Source organism: Lepeophtheirus salmonis, chromosome 4 (assembly GCF_016086655.4).
Source record: "Lepeophtheirus salmonis chromosome 4, UVic_Lsal_1.4, whole genome shotgun sequence".
NCBI lineage: Eukaryota > Metazoa > Arthropoda > Copepoda > Siphonostomatoida > Caligidae > Lepeophtheirus > Lepeophtheirus salmonis.
Window position 1 is genome coordinate 33,931,657 of NC_052134.2, and position 19,585 is coordinate 33,951,241.

At 32.5% G+C, this 19,585-nt stretch overlaps 2 protein-coding genes across 4 annotated transcripts; both read right to left on the reverse strand.

The window, feature by feature from the left end:
• Positions 1-402: 402 nt before the first annotated feature.
• LOC121115789 (uncharacterized) lies at positions 403-2,136 on the reverse strand. Its single transcript, XM_071887854.1, is given in 4 exon segments — positions 403-865; positions 933-1,487; positions 1,489-1,823; positions 2,007-2,136. Coding segments are annotated over 3 exon segments (1,305 nt in total). The 5' UTR covers positions 1,789-1,823; positions 2,007-2,136; the 3' UTR covers positions 403-415.
• Positions 2,137-10,707: 8,571 nt separating this feature from the next.
• Positions 10,708-16,160, reverse strand: slf (C-type lectin domain-containing protein slf). 3 transcript variants are annotated; one of them, XM_040709928.2, is made up of 5 exons: positions 15,846-16,160; positions 15,695-15,762; positions 14,438-14,584; positions 11,565-11,744; positions 10,708-11,491 (listed from the first exon to the last, which is right to left on the reverse strand). In XM_040709928.2, exons 2-5 carry the CDS (start codon positions 15,720-15,722, stop codon positions 11,091-11,093), a joined length of 756 nt encoding a protein of 251 aa, XP_040565862.1. In that variant the 5' UTR covers positions 15,723-15,762; positions 15,846-16,160; the 3' UTR covers positions 10,708-11,090. The 3 variants fall into 3 exon arrangements, with proteins under 3 accessions (XP_040565862.1, XP_040565863.1, XP_040565861.1); XM_040709929.2 differs by having other exon boundaries at positions 15,695-15,782; positions 15,846-16,002; XM_040709927.2 differs by lacking the exons at positions 15,695-15,762; positions 15,846-16,160 and adding an exon at positions 14,802-15,345.
• Between the last annotated feature and the right edge of the window lie 3,425 nt (positions 16,161-19,585).

Sequence of the window (19,585 nt, forward strand, 5' to 3'; positions counted from 1 at the left end):
TTAACTAATGAACATGAATTGAAAAAACACAAAACAAAACCCAATAAATTTTTTGGAGAAAAATAATGTCATTTTAAGAGACAAAATAAAGTATTTTTTTTTAAATGAGCGTATAACTAGTAGACAAAATAAAGACATTAAAGTAAAGGAAAAAAAATGTATTTGTAAATTATTTAATGACTGAGCAACCCATTTGCATTGGCAATACTTAAGAAGTGTGTGAGATTTGTGCTTGCAGTCATCTTAAAAATTGATGTCCAATGTGCAATATTTTTTTTATTCATTTGATTCAAGAGAGAGAGGAAATATTCTTATACATAGATGTAAGTAAGTAAGTAAATAAATAAATATATATATATATATATATTAATTATATAATATAATAACTTCGATGGGGGAAACTACTATTGAACTTTTATTGAAGTAAACTGCTATAATCATTGCTCGTTTCGATTCCAGAATAGGACGTTGCTTCAGCAGTAGTAACAGCTGTAGTTGCGACAGTTTCAACCCGACCTTCTGCAGATTGTTGCGTGGAGGCGGAACCATCTCCAGGATTACTTTGAGCAACAACTTGCGTTGCAGGAGAATTTTGGGTAATAACACCTCCAACAGTGGTTGCAGTAGTAACGACAGTTCTTGATGCGATGGGATCCGGGGATCCTAGAACAGTCTCACCACTTCCAGCTCCTGGAGGATTATAATTTCCCTGTCTATAAGCAGCCATGTTTATGTCATACTTTTGTCTGCCTTCCTCAGCCATTTGTTGATAGCGTTGCTTTACTTCAGGACTCATATCCGCCCACCGACGACCCAGTTCCTTTGCCACTTCACAAATGGAGTGACTGGGATGTTCAGCCTTCACCTATAAGAAATAAAGGATATAAATATGAAGGAAAAGATTGAAAGTGGTTGCGTGTTCGTGGTAGTACCTTGAGGCGTTCTTCCGAGCTGAAGATAAAGTATGCAGAGAGTGGCTGTTTGGGCGCGTTAGGATCTTTTTTCTTTTTGCTGGGTTTGTATGCGGACATGGCTACTTCGTATTGTCTCCTGGACTCCTGATACCGTTGTTCGTATGTTTGCTTGACACCCGGATCAATTGTTGCCCAACGTCTTCCCAGTTCCTTGGCCACCTCCGTGATGGAGTAGTCGTTGTACTCTGCTTTGACTTTGAGTCTTTCCTCTTGCGAGAAGAGGAAGTATGCACTAAGTGGTTTCTTGGGTGCATTGGGATCCTTCATGGGCTTTTGATGTGCGGCTTTCCCGTGATGATGTGAAGAAGTCGTGGTGATGGCAGATACAGGCCTTTGAACTACTCGTCCTTGCGTAATGATTTGTTGTCCCCCAGCAGTTGTGGAGTAATTGATGACGGTACCGGAGTTGTCCACAACGGCATTCACCACTTGGGCGCCCCCTTGGATCTGCGTTCCTCCTCCATACTCGCTGTAGGCGAAAGAGGATCCGAAGGACGGAATCGTGGAACTTACGTTCTGCGTCGTGTAACTCAAGTGTTGAGGTTGGACGTGCCCCGTGGACGTCGTCACCACAACTCCCCGGATTCCCGGGGGAAGTGGCAACCACTGTGTTGTTGGATCGATCCGCCATTTCCTGGAAGCGCTCTCGCTCCTGTTCACTCAGATTGTACCACCAGACGGAGCATTGCTTGTTAAACTCCTCAATCTCCTTGTGAATCAGCTCATCCGGGTATTGACGCTTATGCTGGGCCCAGCATGCCTGCACAAACACGCCGTAGGCAGTGTTTTGTTGCTTACCACCCCCGTCAGACATATCCTTTGCTTCTCTTCTCTTTCTCGTATTATGCACTTAAAATTTAAGGGTAGTAGTCGTAATTAGTAACAAATATAATATAACATCATTAATAATAATAATTAGGACACAGCTAATAAACAAACATTCAAAAAAAGCGCCACAACAACAAATGCTGCTGTCGTTTGTTATTATTGTTGTAGAAGAAGAAGAAGAAAAAAGTCAGCAAGTAGACTTACAAAATTATTTTTCCTTTTTTTTTCACTTGGCGTGCCCAAATCTTTACTACTAACTCCTCCAGCAGCAGCAGCAGCAATACACTTCTATCTTCCTTGCTTCGCGGTTCAACACTGGGGCCCCGCACTCAACGCTTCACTACGCTATAACTACCGGCCAGCTTTTAACGACTCTGTATTCCTCTACCCTATTGGATACTCTTCCCCGCAGCCCACCAATCACAGTACGCAAGAGATAAACGGTTAGAGTAGGAGGCCCGCAATAATCTGGCGTCGTCTCTTCCTAACAGAAGTGATATAAGAAGCGTCTATAACATAGACATAAGAATTGTCGCATGCTCTCTCACACTAACGCGTCTTCTCTTTCTTCCAAAATGGCGGACCTACACTTTTATACAAATAAGTATTCGTGTATATTCCCCTTACTATAACTTATAAGTGTGTCGAATAATAAGGAGTTCTTTGTAGGGGGCTACGCCGCGTGTCTGTTTTTTTTCGTGTAGAGAAGGAGGGGAAGAGAAAAAGAGAGTTGAAAACGTATACTTTTATTTCTATATACAAAAAAATGTACTTATATCCACTTCTGCTCTTATTTCTATGGAATTTTTTTTCCTTCTCTTCTCCTCCAGTTTTTATGTATGTACATAGAACATACACATTTTATGATATATATTTTAGATTGGGGAAGGCTGAGCTCACATCATACATGATTATGATATTATTCATAAGAAGAATTGGAACTCTAGTCCTAGTTAGGAGGCGGGTGATTTTGCGTCAAAACTATACACGTATACAATATGCTGTATACAGTATATAATATTTGTTAAGATACCTAGTACTAGAGAGGGAGAAACGAACGAACGACCCAGACAGGGTAATAGACTCAATTTCAATAAGCATCTTGTGTACAAAACGTACAATATAATATTAGTACTATGTACTACTTCTGTGTTCGTTGCTATCTCAAAATTCTTAGCAGTTGTACTAACAACATTAGTAGTTGTTACGCGCCAGCTAATAAAATAGATGATATTATGCGTAAATTTTTCACTTCTTTATGACATCTTAGGTACAACTAACTAGTATCAGTTTGACACTCGATGATAAAGTATAACTTAAAGCTGATCCATGAGAGTTTTTCCCACCTTTTGATTCTCTTTTGATGCCGTTTTTTCATTAGTACTATTAAATAGATTTTCTCTATCATTTGTGTATGTATTCAATAGTTGGTATCATCAGTTTTATATCCTTCTTTTATCTGTGAAAAAAGTCTGATCCATTTTTTTATTTAATGAAAAAAGTAGAAATGTACTTTCCCACAAAACAGATTTATATAATAGTATATTATTATGTAGCTAAATCCTCCGGCTTGAACCACAAGTGCAAGTTAAATAAACAATTTCTAACGCACGATGACGTAGGTAAGTCTTGGTCATCCTCATAAAACGCCTTGTCGCAGGTGGTTGGAAAGTTTAGTATTCTATTATGCTATATCAATACATTTTTTGGTTCTATAATAGAATCTTCTATCTTGACGTGAATCCCTATCCATAGAAGTTACATCAATATATTTAGCCATTACTTATTAAGGCCTAGATATCTCAAATAAGTTTTCTGTAAGGGCTTAATGCAAAGATAATCATATAATATGACGTTTTTACATAAACACCAAGAGACATGGAACAAAAAACGGGATTTAGAGACGCCCTGGTGTTTCAGGCAGAAAATAAAGTAGGCTATTTTGAGGACAGTGTTTAAAAAAAGTCGTATGTTACAAATCAGTTCGATCAATGTTGTAGTTATGGATTCAATACCGAATAAGAAACCATTTACGAGGGGTTATTTCCTATTTGAAGCAAATAGTTTGTTATTGATATTAATTCCTCTGATAAGGAGAGAGCTTAGGTATGAATCACGGATACATAGTAGATAGTTGTGACGTGGTCTTTTGTTCTGTCTTTTGGAATTTTTTTTACTTTGTAGCATATGGGAAAGCTATAAAGGCTAAATAGAGGACTTTTCTTCCCCTAAGCTTCTCTGCCTCCCTCATTCTTAGACGGAAATATACAACATTTCCTTAGACAAAGAAACGTCATTAGATATCGATTATAGTTAATAAATCACTTCTATGAAAATACTAAAACGTATGAACAATAGTGATGAATTGTACCAACCTTTTGAATAGGGAGATTCAAAGCATCCCTTGTAAGGCAGAAGAAATGTATCATTTCATATAGATTTTTATAGTATATGCCTTATCATCACCTAACATAACATAAGTGACTTATCAATGAGAGTTTTCACAGATAATGAAGCCACTTGGAGTTATATAGTTCTCTCAGTCTTTTTCATAGAAAGTTGTGACGTAGAAAGTAATATTAACTTAATATTGATAGAGAAAACTCAATAACACTAATTTCCTAATTAGCATTAACAGATAATGATATACATAAGAACTCGTAATATGATCCTGGAAAGTAGAACAGAACCTCTTCCTGTGCGTTATCCATTTCGTCTCCTATTACTCCAAAACATAATTTATTCCAAATTAGACCCTAGAACAAGGCTTTACATCACAAACACAAAAATTTAGTTGTGGATGTTTCTGCTCCTTTCCCCCTTAATCAGTATTCTGAACTTGGGATTGTTGAATTAGAATTAGCACTAGCTGCATTTCATATATGAGAAAAATAGGCAAAGTTATTAACAACTGATTTTTCCGCTGTTTCTTTTTGCAGAAAAGGTTGCAAGATATAATAAAGGTTAACGATGCCAGAAATATTAATTGTTCGATAAAATTACAGTTATATAAACTATTAATGGGAACATGAGAGGCTGCAAATACATAGTTTTCGTCGAGCAGGTACAAATGTCAGACTCTGCCTAAATACAAGCAGAAATACATTTCATTAATTGATTTAAGAACTCTTTGATATGCACATTATATGGTAGGTAGGCCGACCAGAAATACTACCCATGATACCTTTTGCTCCAATATAGCACTTTTAGTTTGAGGAGATTTATGGTCTACGTGAAATCTTTTCCCCCCAAAAGATGTCACTTTTTATGATACCACAGATTACGTTAATTTTCCCCTCATGACGTGTTTACTTTTCCTTACCATTGCAGAACTCATATTGTTCATTGAACTAAATGAGTGAATTAATGGAGGTTATATATCTATTTATACTCAACGGCCCCAAAGAACAAAAAGTTGTCGCGTAGCCAAACATATTGGAATAGATCTCGATCATGGGGTATTTGTTTCGTAACTTGTTTTGTAGCATTGACTGGGGCTCTTAAGAATAACTCATAGAAACATTAACTCATTAAAATTCAGCTTTAGCTGATCATGATTTATGAGGCCCTTATTTGACGAAGGTGGGTGTCGTTCATTTGAAGCATTGTGGTTCCAGGTATGTAATATTGAACTATTTCGATGGATGATGCGTAAGAAATGCAATGAGTGGAGTGAGAACGTGAGATGGATTGGAAATACGTGAATCTCATCCCAATTGCGTGCAACCTGACCAACCAATACCTTACAACCGGCCAATATATGATTTGTGTATGATAAGATCCAAGAAACCGAATTTCCCTTACTGGTCTGAATATATAATCATGACCAGAAATTCTAATGTTATCCTGAAAGGTGGAGCACTAGCCCATCTGTAACGATATCTGTAGAGTTGTAGAAAATATTACCAAGGCGAGTGCGATAATTTTATCAATCTTAGCAGTGTTTTCTATTTTCCAAAGCTGTTATTATTATTTTTTTATTTCTAGAAGAGAGAATATCCAGGTATAAAGTAATTACATGTTCATGAAAATATTGAGGCTATGTTGGTGAGTTATAAGTGTAAGTCTTTGTTGAACTCTGAGAACTAGTAGAATTGATAATGATAGAAGCTTTGGAATATAAAAAAAACACTTTTCAAATTGCAAGTACAAAAAACATTGAACTTATTTTAGTTCATTTTTTTTTACAATTCCAGCTATCAACCCTTTCAATCCACTCCCTGAACAGGTGTTGTAATATAACATCTTTAAGTGATATATTTAGTTTTATCGATCTATTTAGCTCCTAACTCCCATAAAATATTAATGAAGTAGTAAAAAACAACAAGGATTAGTTCTCATTAAAAAAACAGCAAATTACGCCCCTTAAGAAATGTGTAAATATAAAAGTCTTCAAATCCAGAGAATTCTATTAGTGTTGTGCCTACTTTAGTCGAGTCGATTAATAGGAAAAGGAAAAAAGAAAGATACAAAATTAAGCCCCTTAGCATAACGGGTCGGGTCTTGGATTCCGATTCGAAATACCCGGGTACAGTATTAGTAAAATTCTGTTATCCGAAAAGATCAAGTACTGCTTTTGAGTACTCAAACTTTTTCTGATCTTACAAAAAGATCCAATTGATTTTTGGAATCTTAAAAAGTTCATAGTGTTGCCTAATATACTATATTAAGAAAGGAAAGTTTGTCTGTACTGACCTTTATGATCTAAGAAATAACAATACATGGTCAATTTATGAGATCTCTCAGGCCATTGCATGTAGTATCGAGCGTGCTGTCATATTAAAACAGAAAATCAAATACAGGGTACAGCAATATAACTTGAACCTGGTATAAAAATACAAAAAAACAAATTATTCCGTGTATTGTCAATGTATTATCGGATATGATTTTCAAAACTGTGTAAAATAAAACTTTAAATGTGTACCATCATTTTGAAAAAAAAAATTTTATTCAAAAACTTGTTCATTTTTAGTAGTGTTGACACTCGGTCCGAGATCAGGTATATTTTTTTTTCTTTTTGGCCTTAAGTTATTTTTTCTAGAGAGTAGATGGAAATTTATGATCGACGGAATTTTTCTAAAAAAATGAAATTTTTAGATTTTAAAACGAGACCGGTCCAAACCGAAGTTGGAGCGAATTAGTTAAAATTATAAATATCTCAAACCGGTCTAGCATTCCCAGACCAAAACCCAACACTCATTTTTACATAGCAGTAGTTCATATTTTATACAACTCTTAACATTGACTCACTGTATAGAGTGCTCTCTAATGTAAAGCATGTACGTAATATATACAGTATATGTTAAGAATTGTGAATTTAGAATTAAGAATTAATTAAGAATATGCTGGTATTTCAAATGCATTAAATCTTGCAGTCGTTTAGGTCGACTCATATTCAATACAACTCTATACTTAAGGATATGAAAATCCTCATGAACATACATTTAAAAAAAAAGTATATGCTGGTAACAAGTATTGAGTTTTAGTCTGGAAATCCCAGATCCGTCTGAGACCATTATATTTTATATTGAACCGAATTAGTTTGGTCTAACAAAAAAGCTCGGTGTGGACCTGTCTCATTGAAAAATTTGGTCTAAATCGGTCCAAAGAAAAGTTTGGCCCAGTTCGGTCTAAAAAAAATCGGTCTAAACCGATTTACCAGATAAATTGTTTATAACATGACATCATATGTATTTTCAAGTACAATGACGTCATACGAAGTTTAAATAGAGATAGGTCGGATGACTTTTAATCCCGTCGTCTCTTATATGTATACCGTATTTGTTCTAGAACATAATGTGTGCTTTTCGAGATTTTTTTGAAAAAAATCATGGAGAGTTGGAGACCGAAAAAATTCGGTCCACGGTCTTAGACCGCAGTCTGAACCGAAAAATTGGACCACATCGGTCTAGAAAAAATCCCTTAAGACCAAACCAAAAAAAAAAAAAAAAAAATCGGTTCTGGAGAGAGTCTCAACACTGCGGATAACCTCTAAGATATTTGTGTTTATATAAACTTTTTCTCCTTATTTTGAAAGTTCAAACGTAATAGCAAACTATAGTTTTTATTGTGATCTCTGTGAGCAGATATTTTGTCTATTGAAGTTGGCAAAATATATGTACATTTCTTTTTGTTTTACACTAACAAAAATTGAGAAAATTTTCATATCCCTATCTATACTCTATGTAGTTGTATAGAAAATGAGTTGTGGAATCTTTTTTTTCCTTAAGCTGTTATCATTATTGAGAAGATAAGATCCAAGTGTTTTGTAATTATTTGTCAATGTGCTCATAAATAACGTAGGGTAACACTGATGGCTCCTTGGTTGGGGAGTTTTAAAGTTTCATATAAATAAAACAAAATATGTCTGTTCGTCAACGCCTAATAACTCCAGGCAATGCCGGTACTACCGATGGCGATACTAAGAAAATTACTCCTTTTTAAATTAAATTTTGATACTATCTCACGCCATGTTTCCATCTGGATTATTCTCAATTTTTAACCACGTCATGAGTTCATTTTAAAACTTAGCAAGCGATATTTGTTTTCTTAATGCCAACGCTTATAAATATAAAATAATATCTTGTTGTAATGTAATAATTTTTCAACTTTTCAATCAGTTTAAAAATCTTCATGCGTTTAGCTTCTTTAAGGCATTTCTTCGGGAATCCTTACTTTTTTCTAAGGACTCTCATGGTTTATTAAACGATACTGAATTATATATAATACTTTAATTTTTTCACTTATATTTGACTTTAATATGTATTTCAGCCACTTGAACAACAAGAAGAAGGTGGGGGAGAATGGTTAATTGACCATCCTCTCACTAATGAAGAAATAAAGCTTTTTAATTCTTAAACTAGGTAATTTGTATTTACTTATTTAATGTCTGTCAATATTTGTTCTTCATCTCCCACTTTTCTACTGATAAAAGTACCAGTATCGTACTCTACAGAGCAAATAGTAGAGAATACATTCCTCTACCCCTTACTCCCCCCCAAAAATATTAGTATACCTTTTTTGAGTATTTGCAAGTCCCTCTAACATGAAATGTTAGGTGCCAGAACTGTAAGTCATCCATAGATCAAGTTTTTGCTCCCATATAAATTTTTTGTTGTACGGGATAATTAGAATAAAAGAATTCAAGACTTTAAATCTACATAAGAGTTACGGAAAAAATGTTACTGAGAAAATGCTTATAATATTCCATCCAATTTTGTTTTTGAATCTAGAGCCAATAGTTTGGGTACCCAAAATATACTCGTATATTTATGTCTCAAGACTAGACTCAAAATTAAGGAATTTTTGCTTTTTACTTGATTTTTTTTCGTCATTCGAAGAATTTATGAAGCAGAGCAAAATAAATTTAATATTTGATTTTTTTGAAATTTTTTCTCAATAATGTAAATTTTTGTAATTTTTTTTTCAAAAAATTTAATTTTTCAATTTCTTTTTTCCAAAAAAAATAATTTTCTGTGAATAACTATGGTTTTTGATTTTGTTTTCCAACAAATTAATTTTTTTGTGAATAGCCATGGATTATTGATTTTTTTTTCAAAAAATTAAAATTTTTTGATTTAAAAAAAAAAACAAGCTCCCTCCAAAATATAATCCTGCGGACTCCTCTGGGATATATTTTATCTTTACCTTTACACACTGCCCATTTCTTATTCCAGCCATTTTTTTGTTTGTTTTTGCATTATGAGCACTACTGATATTTTTTTTAGTAACTGTGAGGTCCTACATATAATTAAACCTTTGCAGTATATGTACCATATGTAGGTATGTCTAGTCTATCTCGGCAGAGATTAGAATAACTTTATTATAAATGGCGATTGATTAAAAACACGACGTCACCTCATTATCACAAAATTTACACTATTTTTTGTAGACAGTTTGCGATTTTTCTACTTCTTTTTCTTCTTATCAGAGTTCTAAATGTTAATTGGTTGAATTATAGTTAGCGCTCTTGCTCAGCCATGAATAGTTCCCAATAATTATTATTGAATAATAATTACATATTTGGGATGAATTGGCTAATTATCAACTGCCTATGAGTCTGATTTTATTTTATTTCGGAGGAAAAATTGGGTATTATTAAGTATGTAGATAAAGACTTGGAAAATCATTAATGCGGGCAGCGTTTCCTCCATAGCACAAAAATTAAATTTATATTCTATTGTCAGCTGTCGATGTTTCTGCAACTTTTCCCCTACTCAGTGTTCTGAACTTTGATTGGTGGGAATTGTAATAACCTGAGAACAATTCCCACCAATAATTATTGAATAATATATATAAATATAGATTTGAGTTTGTGTCTGTCTTTTATAGGTGCCACCCCTGTTGGCATAGGAGGCTGAAACTTTGTATGCGCGTCTCTTTTTAATCGGGTCAGCTGAAAACAAGGGTGCCAGTTTTTGGGGAGTCATATGAAGGGGGGCTTACTCTATACCCAATAAACAAAAAATGTTTTTTCTGGAGCTCAAGGAGACTAGGAAGGGGGCTTGAGTTAGAAATTAAAAAGTGACTGGCGTCTCAAAAAAAACTATAAGAAGAAGGACCTTTTCTAAATTTATTCAAAATCAAAAAAGTTATGGGTAAAATAAGAAATCGATGAAAATTGCACTTTTGTTTTTTTCTGCTGCAAAAAAATGCAAGAAGACGATTTGTATTTGTAGATAAATAAAGTTTGTAGAATTGTGTCTCGAAATTCATTTACATATAAATTTGACAAATATAAAATGATGTTTAACTGAAATATCTGCTGTCCTTTTCAATTTTTTTAATTTTTTCCACTTTTTTCATCAAACGTCAATTTTCAATTTTTAAGAAGAAATAGTGTGTTCAATAAAGTTGTCATAAGCAATAAATAAATAGTCAATTAACTAAAACACATCATCTGGTATAGACTTAGAGGGTACTATATATAATATAATATAAATATATATTTAAAAAAATGTAATTTGATACTTATATAAAAATACTGAGTTTCAAACAAAATACAAATAATTATTAAAAAACAACAACATTATAATATATAAAAACTTTGTTTCTAGTAAAAAATAAAAAAAATGAGGAAATAATAAATAACGATCTCAAAAAATAAAATTTTGACTTGGTTTCTTTTTTGAGAATATATTTTTTGTATTGTTGTTTGTTTGTAATTATAATCAAAAAATGTTAAATAACAATTTCATCTGAATTTTTTTTTTTAATAAAAAAATAATAGCAGTGATTAGCCAATATATACATTAAATGTATATTAATTAAAATGATTCTTCTTCAAAATTAATCAATCACTAATTTCGGATTACTTTTGCGAACAAATTCTAACAAGGATGGTGAATCCTCACAGATGTAAGACTTTTTATGATAGCAAGCAATGTCATGCCATGTGACACCATCATTATAAATATCATTAAGGAAGCCCATGCATGCCTCATCACTCTGATTGATTTCATACTCGGCATTATCGGGTTGGGGAATGTTTTTCCCTGCAAAGCTGGTTTTATGGCCCGTAAAAGACCAGGGTTGAAAGTCCCAACCTGGAGGAGTGGAGTTAGTTGGAGCCATTTTAACACCAGAGCCGGACCAAAACCATCCGTAGACATTCACGGGTTGAAGATCTTCTCTTTCACAGCCCTTGAAGTTGCATTTACGTCCACTTGTCCAGATATAGGGGAGTTCCTCTGGAAAAAGAAAGAAAGGTTGCGTGAATAACATTAAATATTGCGTGAGTTTTAACTAAATGAACGTTCTTACTCTCAACAATAAAGTCACTTATGAGGTCATGCTCAGTTGGGGACTCTAGGGATATGAGATCCATGCAGTATTGTCGGCATCTGTTTCTTGAGATTAACCAGTTGACTTTGTCATCTTTGTGTTCTTCTGTGTCGCCCGAGTAAAAGTACCAATGCCCATCTAATTCGAAATGTTTTGGACCTAAATTATGTATATAAAATAATAGTTTTGGTTAGATAAATATTATATGGTACGTCAACATTACAGCTATCTTGAATAAAAATCATGCAAATTCTCAATGAAAATGAAATACATATATTATGGGCTTTAAATTCAAGTTTTTAAAAATTTGAAATATCTAAGAATTGTAACTAAAGTATTGAACCTTTATTGGAGATTTATGAAACTTTTATTTGACTCCGATATGTCTTTTCCAATACAAAAATCTGTAATATTCTTTAATTGTGACGGTGAATTTTTGGAACATTTAATGGCAATTTGTGGCTAAATGAATTAATCAGAGTAATTGATTAATGGATATAAAGATAATTTAAATTGATTAGAGTATATAAATGCGTGAAATCTAGCCTCATTTTTTGTAAAAAATTAACCTACTAGCATCATATATATATATATCTTTATAATTTTTTGTTTATTTTTACTACATAAAAAATCCCAACACGAATATTAAAATAAATAATTCAGCTTTTATAAGGTGGAATTTCTAAATAAAAAAACTGCTGGAATATAACACAATAAATCCCTTAATTCATTTGAAATATTTTATTTACTAAATTGATGCACTGTCTAGTGAGCAATGGGGCTTCAAATGCAATAATGATTTTATATTTGCATCATTTCTACTGTTTGGAATATTTTAAAGATCTTGGATTATTCTAATTTTCAAAGTTCAGAGGAGATTAATGAAAAAAATATCCCTATAAAGAATTAAAGATGATTAATTTCAGGATAAGGGTCTTTAGGGCACTCAATTTAGAGGAGAATACTTAAATAATAATTTTGTCTATGTTTTTACTTCACATATTATGCGTTGTTACATTTATTGCATATCCCAACCTTTCCTCCGAATGAAACATCCACAAAATCAATTGGTGGTAGTGAGTTGTCCTGTAAAATTATTATTTAATATTTTTTGGGAATTATTTATAGCTTAAAATAGCTAAATGGCGTTGTTTACTTATATTAGTTTCTAAACAAAGCGATAGAGATAATACAACTGCCAGAATGATAATTTTTTTAAATAGAAAATTGAAATATATTACTTAGATAGAGGACACTGTAAAAATTCTTCGCAGCATTCACCATTTTTTTCTAAAAACTAGTTAACAACAAGCTATTGACTACCTCACCACTTTGCGGATAATATACATTTTTTAGTTTGGTCATGCCTTAATCGAATTAAACCAATCAACGTTCAAAATACTGTTTAGAAGAACATAAGATTAAACATTATTATAACTGACTATATAATTTGATGTAACTTTTTGTGTAAGTCAAGTAACACTGCAATTATGTACTTTAGATTCAAGTATATGGTCCATTAACTATGAAGCAAGCTAGAAATGATTTACCCCAAAATTGAGCCTGGAGTCATCAAATAATCTTTTTTCCATTTTTGTTAATAAAATATATATTCAGATTAATTCTATAAAGGAACCCCGAATTTTGATAGATTCTATAAGAAAAGGACCATATAATTTTTCCCAAATAAAGTATCACAATTAAATCAATGTTTCAAACTATATGATAAGCATTATTGAGGTTATTTCAACTTGAAAATTTGAATACAAAGGGATCATAATGGAGCTAAATACGTTCTTAAAAATTAAAAGATATTAATTGGAAATTTCTCATTTTTTTTATATTTATTCAAGATTCTTTTGTGCTGGCGTACCAAGTATGTATTTTTTATTTCGTAGTAATTAATAGAGTTGCATAAAAGGTGACCTGTCAGTATGATAAACAACCCTTACAATTAGAATGATGTTTGAAAGCAGACCAGCCTAGCTGACTTGACGTTTTACTATCAATAGATCAGCTGCAAGCAACAAATACTCCCTAAACAAGGACCTAGAAAGGAGTTACCCGGATCTTGATCCTCAATTATACTCTGAGTCTAACAAGAACTTACACTTATAACTCACGAAAAAATCCTTAGTATTCCTCTCTATGACCCATGAGCTCACGCACTTTATACATAGATGCTTCCTCTTCAAGAATGAAATAATAATTATAACGGCTTTAGAAAATAAAAAAGCCTTACTCAACAAGGACTTACACATATAATTCTCTCAAACCGGATTGATATGTTCCCTCCTCAATAATTAAAGCTTAATGGTAACAGCTTTTGAAAATATAAAATATTGTTCAGATTGCTAATTATAAATAATATCTCCCGCGTTTTAGATCATATTTTACACGAGTCTATATAATTGGTCTTCCTATTATGAAGTACAATTAATTATTTTCTTTCCTTGAAGGACATCCTGTTTTAAGAGGAACCATTCAAATCACTCTCTTTTTTTTTTACAAACAACACAGCAGAAAATAAGAGCAAACCATTGCAGAAGGATATAATAATCACTGGACAACAATTAAAAAAAGTAAAAATAAAACCATAAGGAGTGTTAATTCTGGTTTTTTCTTGTTTTTTCTTTACAATGGTTACAATGATGATGACTGAGGATATCTACATAGCTTAACCTTGATTTTAAAAGCAAGGTTCTACAAATATACATATGTAAAGATAGATATATAATAATAATAATAAACTGAGTCCAAGGATTTCCCCTAGCTTCCTGTTTCGTTAAAAACGAAATATACATAAATATGATCTAACTATGCACCTCATAAATAGGAAATTAGGTACTTACGATTTACACATTTATCCGCCTCCGGAAGGACTAGCAATTTCTTGGATGTATCTTCTGTTGTTGTCTCTGGCTTTTGTGTCGTAATCCGTTGGGATATGGAGCTTGCAATCAGGGACGTGAAAAGAATTGCACTAAAAGTGAGTTTCCCTAAAAATGAAGTGGTATATGATTATTAATTATTTGCAACTTTCAGACTTGCAACTTAATATAACTATCAAATACTCCAGAAATTGGACTTGATACCATATTTTAAAGACTCACGACTTGATCTCGCAATGAAAAACTTGTTACGTGATCTCACAATCAAAGACTCGAGAATAATTGCAATTGAATTTGAACTTGAGTCCATTTAAAAGATACTTACGACTTGGTTGCATAATCAAATACATGTAGCTTGATCTCACAGTCAAAGACTTGGGACTTGATTTCAGAATTAAAGACTCGAGGCTTGTGACTGAAATTGCACTTGAGTCCATTTGTAAGATACTTACGAATTGTTCTTACAATAAAAAATTTGTAACTACTAGATCTTACAATCAAATACTTGGGACTTTATTTCACATTCAAAGACTCGATACTTGTGATTGTCCATCTGTAAGAGACTTATAATTTGATCAATCAATCAAAGACTCGAGACTGAACTTGGATTAAGTTCATATTATAAAGATTTGGGACTTCATTTGCTACGACTCAATATTTGTGACTGAACTTAGACTTTTGTCAATATTTTGAAGACTTGGACAACACTTCTCAATCAAAGACACAGGAATTACAACTAAACTTATACTTGAGTACAGTTTATAAAGACTTGAACTTGATCTGAGTATCAAAGACTCGAAACTTATTTGTTACTTTTTGAGATGTGCTTTAGCACACTGTGGGACCTAGATTATAGTTGTAATTGACGTGAAATGACATAACTCAAAATAAATTTGAGAACTTTAACTGCACTCGATAAAAATCATAGTCGGGGTTTCCAGAAGGGGCCTCCTCCTGATCCTCAATATTTGTTATATAAATATCCATATATTATATAACTAGTATGTAAATAAATAATTAGGCCCGCCTAGTACAAATTTCAAGCTTTTACTCCCTAATATAAATTTCAAACTCCGCCTTAGATAAAAATATTATTCAAGGACTCAAACTGGACTCGATGAAAATATTCAAGGACTTGAGACTACTTGCAGTATAAGGACTTTTCCTACATCTGATATTTATTTGCATTTAAGAGACATTATTAATTAGTATAATTACCTAATGAGTAGTGGAGGTTGTTAGCCATGGTCACTCTAGTTTGTCAATTAAATTTACGAAAATGTTTCCTACAAAAAGGAAAAAATTACTTAAAAAGGAAATTATATTTGCTGAATTTTTTAAACAGAATTAATAATAACGAAGCACTTACCCTCTATTAAATATCTCCTTCGTTCTCCAGGATCTTCTTCCAATGACTATGTACTAAAACAATATTTTCCTTGATATATATCTATAAAACCAAAACAATCATTGGCTTATATTGCTTAACCCCCTGCTTCTAAAATAATACTGCTTAAATATTAAAGAATTTATTCTTTATTAAGTCAAGGTAAATATATACTTTTTTTTTTATTTCGTCGCCTGTAAAAAGAAAGAAAAATACCGACAACTATTCGTTGCTTTGGTTTTTTTTTTGTCTTGTATCTTCATTGAATAGTTTGATGCACTTTAAACGTTCACATACAAAAGAATATACCTGAAGAGAGATTTACTTATTTTTAGCAAAAGAAGGGCAAATAACCAACTGCCTTATTAATATTGATAATTCAATAACCTAATACTCAAAATGTTGTTTTTTTCCAATTGCAAGTCATGGAGTAATTCAATTACAATTGCAACTATACATAAGTAATTAATTAATTATATATATAAATTATTTGAGATGTTTATATATATTGACTGTCAATAATAGTAATACCATAATGGGGATTAGGTCATGTTGCTTATATCTGACGTATTAGATGTCACATGTTTTCTCTCTTAATTTTTCTAATTTTGTTTTTGATGAATAGTGTTCTGAACGTTGATTGGTTGGGTTCAAATGAGCTCTTGCTGTTAGGCACAGCCTTTCTTGAGAAGTGAAGGTTGTGAGACACAATAACATTAAAGAAAAGGGTGGAATGGGGGGGGGGAGTTTCTCTCCATGGTGATAAGAGAAGACTACGTTAGGATATGTTCCTAATGTAATCTTCCTTGTTTTTAGATTGAATTGTTTATTTTTTCTTTGGGCGCTCTTTCCCTAGAGTCCTTCAGCCATAACCGCTGCTTTGTTACCAGGGCAAAAAAATAAATACAATCTTTAAACTATATATAGACACAAATTGAATGACACTTTACACCTGTATTATTCCATTTTAAGGCCTTTTAATTACGTGTCTCTTTATTACCTTCCTTTTATCAGTTGTATCATCCCCTAGATTCTTGCCACTATCATGCAGCAGACTCAATTTATCGCTAATCATGATGAATAACAACGAGTTAGTTATACTGGCCTTGTTGTGGTCATTGTATTTATAAACCTTTCATCTAAAAAGATAAAGAAAAAAACACTCAAATATATGTACTAGCAACTACTCAATGACGTCATTCACTCCAACAGATATATTTAGGTACATTTAATAGTAAATATATTCACAGCTTAAAATATTGAATTTATTTCCAATAAATCAACGTTCTCCGCGTTATTACTTTTATTGTATAACGCAACCTTTAATACGAAAAGAAACAGAAAATAAAGCCCTAAATCAAAATGTAATTTCCCAACTATGTAGTTATTAAACATTGGAAACTGCTCAAAGCTTTACAAGAGATAATTTAATTCAACCCATTAACATTCAAAACATCGATAAGGAGGAAAGAAGCAGAAAAATCGACAGGTGACATCAAATACAGTGCAGTGTAAGTGTGTTAGCAAGGTAATACTGTTTTAGGGTACTAATTAGGCACACCATTGTGTAGAGTAACCCATTAAAGTTTGTGTATTTAAAACCCTTAGTTCATAGCTTTTATAACAATTATATTATTAACATCTCAAATATTTGGACAAAATTGAAGTTGCGCCCTAGAAAATTATAATCTATTATGCCTATGAGGTGAATTGCCCGACTACTAACTAGGCATTTTCCCTTCTTTATTTATTAGATGAAAGGTTGAGAGATAAGATAAAGACAGAAATGGTTAATTATAATTTGTTTTGTAATTAGTAATATAGCACCTAGCTAAATAATATTAGTACATTTAAAACAAATATAATTTAATCATGCTATGTTATGCGAATAGCCTTTGGGCTTGGCTAAATGTAATTTTGTTAAGGAGCTCATTAGGCATTATGATAATGCTGTGAAATATTATGCTTGCTCTTCCGTTACTTGCATATTATTATAACTACAACAAAGAGGCCTGGTTTGCAATTTGAGTTAAATGATCTTCTTCCTACTTGGATGGTTAATTGAGTCCTAATTCAATGGCATTATATAGGAAGAACTCCTGTGAAATTATTCAAATAAGTAGAGCTGTCCACAAATAGTAGAGTTATATCGGTCATTAATATGTGACTTAAAATCCGTCACGTCCACGATTGTTTATAGCAGCCTCTACAAAGGCATCATTGTCACTGAAATTATAATAAAATATATCAATTTACCATTTGAATTTGTTTTGATAAAATTGGGCTCGGGGAAAAAGATTTAGAGCATCTCTTCTTCCACTGTCTGACCATACGACAATTATTTAGAACAGTGGAGGATATGGTACAGCGACAATGGGACTGCTTAATCACGAAGGGTGATTGGCTTGTCGTAATCGTGTCTAGTCATACATATAAGTTCTAAATATGGACCTTCATGGCAATGTACGCGACCAGAACGAATAAAAAAAGGAACGTCCTCAGGATTATATTTTGGTGGGGCGAACTTGGTTTCTGAATTTTTCTTTGCTCCAGAACGTAATTTGTTTAGAAAAGAAATCCTTAAAAATAATTTCCTTTTTTTTTTTTGGTAGTGGGGTGGTATAAACATTAGGGAGCACTATATACAGTGCACCCAATAAATGTTTCTCATATATTAATACAGATAAACTTTGTTTTATTAATATAGAGGTAGAAAGTTGGATAATACATTCAAGTATTCTTAAAAATACGTGAATTTAGGTCTAACTAGAGTCTCAATGAGTCTTATTAAAATAATAGAAGATTGATTTATGTCTCTACTAGATATCTATGATGACGTCATTTATCAAAGATTGCTCTAGGCTTTTGTGTCCGATTCGGAAGCGTTATAAAATTTACAATGGGCCGTCAAATTTTTTTTGGAGTGACACATTCTGAGGAATTATTTTGCTACTCCCAAGAACCCAGTTTAAAAAAAGTCATTCAGTTTTCCAGTAGCTTTTAAAGTATTGAAGGAAGAATACCGTTAATGAAACCTTGAAGAATATTTGATAAATATAAAAGAATAATAAAAAATATTGTTAAATGAAACCTGAACATTTTTTTCTTTGAAACATCTTCATGAGTCAGAAGAGCAAAATGCGTAGTTGGTCATTAAATTGGATTAGCAATTTTATTGCCCTTAAGTTAGAGTTTATTCAGGAAAAGGCAGGTTGAAAAGCTAAGGCATAAAAAAAAAAAAAAAACAGCAAATGAAAATGACTTTACGAAACAGTTACTATGTCAAAAACAAAATAAGCCAAGAGTACTTTGAGATGTTGGATGTAGGTGAGTTTAAGGTCTTAGCATTTACCTCATGTTTTCTCTTCATTTTTGAGCTCCTAAACGGCATAAATTCAAAGGAAGAACGGAAGAAATTCATTAAGCTGTTCATTTCTTGGCTCCTTGTATCTTTAAATATATTTTTTATCCCTTGAAGAAAGTTTGAACCAATTGGTGAAACAACGATCAAGTGATCAACTTTTAAAAATTTGTTGGCTTGCAAAAATATGTCCTCTTGGGGTGCTGAGAGTATCATTCTATAACTAAGTACACAACTTCCATTAATGTATAAGATTAATTCTACTAAGACAGAATACAATGAGGCATGAGCGCTGTTTACTTATATCTGTTTGGGAGTGGTGCCCTCTCGTGTTAAAAAAATGCAACTCCTTGAATGATAG